The sequence below is a fragment of the Monodon monoceros genome, unplaced genomic scaffold (assembly GCF_005190385.1).
Source record: "Monodon monoceros isolate NGI ecotype Baffin Bay Population unplaced genomic scaffold, NGI_Narwhal_1 Super_Scaffold_7, whole genome shotgun sequence".
In the NCBI taxonomy this organism is placed as follows: domain Eukaryota; kingdom Metazoa; phylum Chordata; class Mammalia; order Artiodactyla; family Monodontidae; genus Monodon; species Monodon monoceros.
In genome coordinates this window covers 76,471,141-76,479,143 of record NW_021703784.1, presented here as the reverse complement: position 1 = coordinate 76,479,143, position 8,003 = coordinate 76,471,141, and the positions used below count along the sequence as shown (strand labels likewise).

The 8,003-nt window shown below is 38.5% G+C and overlaps 1 protein-coding gene across 1 annotated transcript in view; it reads left to right on the top strand.

Moving 5' to 3' along the window:
* The first annotated feature begins 3,822 nt into the window (after positions 1-3,822).
* Positions 3,823-8,003, top strand: part of SLC5A12 (solute carrier family 5 member 12) — a 44,226-nt gene continuing 40,045 nt past the window's right edge. The window contains exon 1 of the mRNA XM_029208485.1: positions 3,823-4,175. Within this exon, the coding sequence (XP_029064318.1) occupies positions 3,837-4,175 (339 nt within the window). The 5' untranslated portion in view covers positions 3,823-3,836. The remainder of the gene's footprint in view (positions 4,176-8,003) is intronic.

Sequence of the window (8,003 nt, the reverse complement as noted above, 5' to 3'; positions counted from 1 at the left end):
TGTGTGTGTGTGTGTGTGTGTGTGTGTGTGTGTGAGAGTGTGTGTGTGGCAGGTGATGGTGTCTACATTCTAACAAGGGCCCAAGCTTTATACTAAAGGAATAAAGTAGAGGTGGTGGCCTTGGAGGCCCCTGCAAGAGGGTGCAGGAGATACTGAGATTTCTCCAAAGAAGCACATTTTCCTTTGTTGTCCTCCCATGTTAGTATTTCTGACATAGGGATGTACTTTCTAACTTACGTAGCCATTGAATGTGTTGGCTTTTTGTTTTCCCTGAAAAGTTATGAATAAATGGGTGTTATGCTTTATAATCAGCATGATCCTTGTATAGAGTGAGTTTCAATGGGATAGACAGAGAGTATGAAGACACTGGATACTACCAAAGGGAGAAAGTGTAAAGAAATAGAAAATAACTGAGAATTAAATTAATATAGTAATGCTGTGCCTTATAATCAGCAAAATGTTGGAAGCAAGGCATACTTTACTGTGAGAGGCGTGAGGTTCACATCCTGAACCATTAGCCACTCGGCTTCCCCACTGTTTTGAAGTCCAAGACCAGTGGAAGCCATGTAGATAATACTGTTTCTTGATGAAGGTTAATTGAATCAGCAGCACTCATCAACAGTTCACCTACAAGCTTCCAGTATTTAACCTCTGGACTTCATTGATGTAATAATAGTGTTTTGAATTAATATTCACCAGACTTGTACAAGTTGTCCACATGCCTTGTGGATTGAACATTAACACTTAATTGATGTTAATATTAAAGCATAAAATAGTTAAGCTTCTGAAAGCTGGAGTTCTGATTTTCTGCTGAGACTGTTAACAAATAAAAATCTGTTATATAATTAGAATACCCCACGGTACCAATTAGTAAAAGCCAAGGTTAAGACAAAATATTAAAGACCTATTTTTCCCATTAACCCTGATTATATCAACTGTGTAAACTTAGAGGAGGAATTTAAACAACAGGACAGAGACAACTCCTGGCAGAGTTTTTGCACATTTCTTTGCAACTAAAAGCATATTTCAGCCATCAAAGCTTTGTGTGGTCAAATTCAAATCCATGGATCAAAGTAGGGAGTGCAGACAGTACCCAGACTAAACAAATAATCAAAGATTCATTCAGTTACTCAGATGTCAAAAACAAAATTAAAGTTTCCTCTGTTTGATAGGAAATATTTCTGGCCTTGGACATTATGGATAATTTTTGTTTTCTTCTTTTGTTTTTTGGATGAGTTCCTTACTTTCTACAATAGCTAACTATGTATAGCTACATAATAACTACGTACTGGGCACTCTGGACCAGGCCTTGTGCCTCTGCCTTCAATGAGTTGGTCATCTACAACTGCTGACTTGCTCATACAGACATACACATAGAGATTCTTTAAAATAGGTGAGGATATTCTCAGAGTAAAAAGTGAGTACCAAGGGAGCCTGTTTCCTACAGGAGTTGGGGGTGAGAGCAGCAGGAGATGTGAGTCAGGGAAGGCTCCACAGAGCAAGGTAGACATGAACTAGATCTTGTGGAACATACTGGTTTTGTAGGGATGGTGTTGGGGAAGACCTTTGAGAAGGCAGGAGAAGCATGAATGATGTAGAGAAATTGTCCTCCAGAGGTTTGCTGGGGGTACTTCAGAACAATAAACAGAGTCTAATAGGAGCAGAATCAAGAATCTGTAACTGTTTTGTAAATAAGTTCATTTCTATCATTTTTTTAAATTCCACATGTAAGTGATATCATATGGTATTTGTCTTTCTCTGTCTGACTTACTTCACTTAGTATGATAATCTCTAGGTCCATCCGTATAGCTGCAAATGGCATGATTTCATTCTTTTTAATGGCTGAGTAATATTCCATCGCATATATGTACTGCATCTTCTTTATCCATTCACCTGTCAATGGACATTTATGTTGCCTCCATGTCTTGGCTATTGTAAACAGCGCTGCAATGAACATTGGGGTGTGTGTATCCTTTCAAACCATGTTTTTCTGCAGATATATGCCCAGGAGTGGGATTGCTAGATCATATGGTAGTTCTATTTTTAGTTTCTTAAGGAACTTCCATACTGCTCTCCATAGTGGCTGTACCAACTTACACTCCCACAAACAGTGTAGGAGGGTTCCCTTGTCTCCACACCCTCTCTAGCATTTATCATTTGTAGATTTTTTTTGCTGATGGCCATTCTGACCAGTGTGAGGTGATATCTCATTGTAGTTTTGATTTGCATTTCTCTAATAATTAGCGATGTTGAGCATCTTTTCATGTGCCCCTGGGCCATCTGTATGTCTTCTTTGGAGAAATGTCTATTTAGGTCTTCTGTCCATTTTTTTGATTGGGTTGTTTGTTTTTTTGATATTGAGCTCCATGAGCTGTTTGTAAATTTTGGAGACTAATCCCTTGTCAGTTGCATCATTTGCAAATATTTTCTCCCATTCTGAGGGTTGTCTTTTCGTCTTGTTTATGGTTTCCTCTGCTGTACAAAACAGAAACAGACTCACAGACTTAGAGAATGAACTTATGGTTACCAGTGGGGAAGGCTGGGGGGAGGGATAGATAGGGAGTGTGGGATTGACGTGTACACACTGCTATATTTTACATAGATAACCAACAAGGACCTACCGTATGGCACAGGGAATTCTGCTCAGTATTCTGTAATAACCTTAATGGGAAAGGAATTTGAAAAAGAATATCTACATGTATATGTATATGTATAACTGAATCACTTTGCTGTACACCTGAAACTAACACAACAACATTGTTAATCGACTATACTCCAATGTAACATTAAAAAAATAAAAAAGAGGAAAAATAAAAATAATTTTAAGGCACATAAGAAAAAGAATCTATAACTGGATTCTTACCTTCTTTCTCTCATTCGTCCTGGTCTTAACTAAAACTTAACCTCTTTGTACAAGAGTTGTGAATGGGTCAAAATGAAGGAGAGACAGAAAAGATAAAACTGAGGACTACAAAAGATTTATTAATTATTGGTAAATTTATTTTCTGAAGCCTAGAGTCAAAAGAGAGTCAACTCTATTATGTTCCAGGGTGCTTCACTATAAGCACACATAATAGCTAATTATTGATCAGAAAAAAGAGGGTCAGAAAGTCAGAGACACTTAAAGACTCATCATAACCCTCTGAGGTGTTATTATTCCATGTTCCAGATGAAGCTCCGAGGGGTTAAATATTTCATCAGCAATATCACAGCTCACTTAGGTTTGCACCAACTTGAGCAAAGGTCTCCTGATCCCTCGTTCTTTACTCCTTTTCCCCCACACCCACTGTCTCATGGAGTTGCAGGGACACACCTTCACCCTCCCTTACTCGGAAGGAAGATACAGGTGATAGTTGTGTTGGCATTTTACAGATTCTGTTTCATTCATTAAAAATGCTGAGGTGGTGAACTTGTATCACTTCTATGGTTCCCAGTAATGTTTAACCTTAAGTTTAAAAAAATCTAGGAGATTAAAGAGCATGTTATCTGGCAAGTTCATTCCACCCCCAGTGGTTATTAATTTTGGAACACATCTGAATTCCTTCTCTGTGGCATATGCTTTAGCAGAGGAAAAGACAGCTCCAGGCCAGGGTCAGATTTCAAGTTCTCATCTGTTGGTACCACTACCAGATCCCTCTTTGTCGTCAACTTTTGAGATCTTGCCTGAGTACAACTTGGTTTCCGAAGTGCTACACAGTGCCTCTGGTCATCATTCTCTTCACACAACCACAGTCTCCTCTCCTGGAAAAGCGTCTACTCTACTGAGCTTTGCTTTTGGAAAGAACTTCTCCCTGAGACCAGGTTGAGAGCGACTCTCTGGTGCCATACTTCCCAGCATGGAGGTGAAGAACTTTGAAGTTTGGGATTATGTCGTCTTTGCAGCCCTCTTTGTCATTTCCTCTGGAATTGGGGTGTTCTTTGCCATTAGGGAGAGAAAAAAGGCAACTTCAAGGGAGTTTCTGGTTGGGGGACGGCAAATGACCTTTGGCCCCGTGGCATTGTCTCTGACAGCCAGCTTCATGTCTGCTGTCACTGTCCTGGGGACCCCGGCTGAGGTCTACCGCTTTGGGGCATCCTTCATCATCTTCTTCGTTGCGTACGCATTTGTGATTATCTTCACATCAGAGCTCTTTCTCCCTGTGTTCTACAGATCTGGCATCACCAGCACATATGAGGTAAGACAACTACTTCCTTCATCTTCACTTTGGGAGGTAGTTGCTGTTTCCTCTCCACTTGAACATGTTTTGTTATTCTTGCTTTTTTCTCTAGTGATACACATTGTCTTGATGATAACACATGACAGTTGAAAAACACTCACTTATTTTCAGGGCAATTATACATCATGGGAAAAAATATTGCAGTGTTATTGGGGAAAGCTTAAGCTTTGGATACAGATACACTTGTATCCAAAGACATCTACAGACACATACACCTTCCATCTGTAGAACAGAAATAACAAAGTCAAGCCCACCAGGCTACTTCAATGATTAAATGAGAACATGTAGGTAAACATCTAATATACTGTCTAACTTGTAGGAGATTCTCAATGAAGGAAAGCTGATGTTATTACTTGTATTATTATTAACTTCAGTATTCTGCAAAGCACAAAGAACATTGTGTATTGTCACTTTTCAGCTAAGAAAACGGTGATACAGATAAATGACTTAGTCAAGGTTGTACAGAGGATTGTACAGTTTTAGTAAAACAGTTCAGTTACTACATTAAACCAATTGCAAGTATATAACTGAGGAGATTTGAGACAGTACAGATAGAGGACGACATATAAGCATTTCACTGAATTTAATTTACCATTTACCTTTGCCCTTTACATATTTTTTAAATTGTAGTACCCTAATAAGAAGAAATTCAGATTGTATAAAGTACATATTTTGGGACTGCCTCTTTCTTTATAAGAATTAGCAGTGTGGCATAGGGGTTAAAAGTATGAACTTTAAACTCAGGCTACTTGGCTTCGAATACTAGCTCTGCTGCTTAACTAGCTGTATGACTTTGGGAAAATGACTTACCCTCTCTGTACCTGATTTTCACATATGTAAAATAAGAATAATAAAACTACCTATCTTAAAGAATGTCTGTGAGGAGTAAATGAGTTATTATATGCAAATACTTTTAACAGAGCCTGGCAAGTTGTAAATGCCATGGAAGAGTTTTATATTATTTATCATTATTGTTCTTGTTGTTGTTACAGTCCCCAAATTTCTACCAACCTCTGTATAGAAACTTGAATTTATGTTTATTTGTTCATCATCCATCTTCTGCTACCTAGCCATAGATATTCTTACCAGGATCTTTTGAAGTAGTTAAAACTGAAAGGGTAGAGTCTATTCCCCGACCTCTTGAAGCTGGGATGGTGACTTGCTTGTGACTTGCTTTGACCAATAGCATGTGGCAGAAGTGATGTGTGAATTGGGAGCTTAAGTCTCATGAGGCTTATAGCTTCTGCCTTTGCCTTCTTGGAATGTTGTCCTGATATAAGCTATGTCAGGAAGTGGGTCTAGTTGTTCTAGCTTCTGGAGGATGAGTGAACAAGTAGAGAAGAACAGAAGCACACTGGCCAGCAGCCAACACCAATCACCAGACATGTGAGTGATGCCATCTTGGATTTTCTCCCCCAGCTGACCTTCCCATTGATTGCAGCCCCATGGCAGCCCTGGAGAATCAAGTAGAGGAATCACCCAGCCAATCCTAAAAATTGTGAGAAATATTAAGTCCTTGGTTTTTAAGCCATTGTGTTTTGGGATTGGCAATAGCCAACTTATTTAAATGTTTTGATATGCAGGGGGATTTCAAGACTAATCTATGTCACCTGTGCTACTTTGTCACTATCCTCTCCCATGTCAAAGCATAAGGAACTGTTCTCACCCTCAAGTTATAAATTAGGCTCAGCTCATTTGCACTATCATACATTTTCATTATCTCCACTTGGACAGTTTATAATTGGTCTCATCATGTTGTCTCCACTTCACTTAGAGTTATTTTCTTCTTTCTCTTATCAAACATTAATAGATCCAGCATGCTGTTATTTACCCTTAACACTACCTGTGAGCTGATGTCTACCTGCTTTCTCATTTTTCTTGGACTTCTTAAACTAAATAGTTTCTGAACTACTTACTTCTCTCTAATCCAGACTTTTTCATTATAATGCCCAGGCTACTACTTCTTCCATAGTGTTTTCTAAGCAGAGATTATACACTTTTTTTTTCTGTAAATTGCTTTCCTTTTAGTTCTCCTTTAAATTACATTTGTGGCATTTTAGTAATTATATTTAAAATTTGAGAAATTAGGTGTGTAGGTATAAGATATCATTATTATTATTTCAGTACAGTAAATAAAGTGACAAAATATTTGTTGTAAATGGATATTTAGGGTGTGATAGGGTCTAAACCAATGTTATGAGGCCTTTTTAGGTCATTATAAGGATTGGTGTTTACTCTCAGTGGGATGGGTCATTGCACTGTTTGGGCAGGAGAGTGCTGTAATGTGATTTGTATTTTAAGAGTATTACTCTAGCTGTATGTTGAGGCTAATTATAAGGTTTTTACTGCTGAAGCAGGGGGTCTAGTTAGGAAGCTATTGCTGTAATCTAGGCAAGAATGATGGTATTAGCGTGGAGACAGAGGGGATGATGCAAGTGAAATTTTGAAAGGGTGGGGAGGAGGTTCCAGGATTCTTTTATGAATTGCATGTGGGGAGTGAGACAGAAAGAGGAGTCAAGGATGGCTCCATGATACTTGAACCAACATGAAAATTGGACTTATTTCCCGAGATGGAAAATAGTGTGGCTATATCAGGTTTGGGGTTTTGAAAATAGTTGAACATGATGGTAAATGTTACCTGTGCTATTTTTAAAAGCAAGCACAAAGCATGCAACTTTTCTGCTGAACTTCCGTTTTTACTTTTGACTGTAGTTAAAGCTATACACTGATCCAGGATGACCATTGGATACGTGAGTGAGTGAATACAATCTTTCAGATGGAGAATTATGCAGTTCGAATAGTCTCTTATTTCATGGATGAGAAACTAGAGGCTTAGATTACAGAGTGAGATAGTGGCAAAGCTCAAACTAGAATTCAAGGTGTCTTACTTCTGATCTAGTTCTTTTTTTTTTTTCATATATATTTTTCTTAATACTGTCTCTCTAGTTTGACTGAATTGACTGAATTTAGAGGAACTAAACTGAGATGTTAAAACCATTGACTTTTGCTGATTCCTATAGCAGTTTTCTCACTACCTTTCCATTTTTCAGGAACAATTTCCCCTTTGCTTTCCTAGACTTCCTATCCCAAACAGTCCCAAAGCCAATATCACATAGTTTGGGTTTTGTTACATTTCTCCACTTCTGATACCACATTTTATATCAGTTATCTATTGCTGTGTAACATACCATCCCAAAATAAATTTCTTAAACCAACAATTTTACCTGCTCACAATTTTGTGGATCAGTAATCTGACTTGAGCTCAGGAGAGTCTAGTAAGACAGTAAGGTTCTTCTGGTCTTACTTGGGGCCATCTCTGTAATTGCCATCAGCTAGTGGGTTGGTTAGTGGCTCGTTGGTCTTGGGGAACTCAGATGGGACAGCTTGTAGCATACTACACTTGGTTTCATCCTCTAGTAGGCTATCCTGGGTTCTTCATGTTATGGGAAAAGAATCCCTGTCAACCAGAAGACACAGCTCATTACAAGCAATTTTGCAGTCTCCACTTGAATCATATTTGGTAGAAATATCACCGTCTTAAGTTGTGTTCCCCCAGAAGCAAATTCTGAGACAAGGAGTTTAATGCAAGTCATTTTGGGGGGAAATGATTTTATTAAGTATTGGTAGGCAAGTGGCAAGTAAGACATGGAAAAAAAGGAAGCCAATAAAGATATGTTTTTGAGCAGGTTGTTATTGTGAGCAACTGAGGTTCTATCTCACTGGAGATTTCTGGGGGACAGTACAGATCACATATCAGGGTTGGCCTCCTTGAAATGAAAATAACTG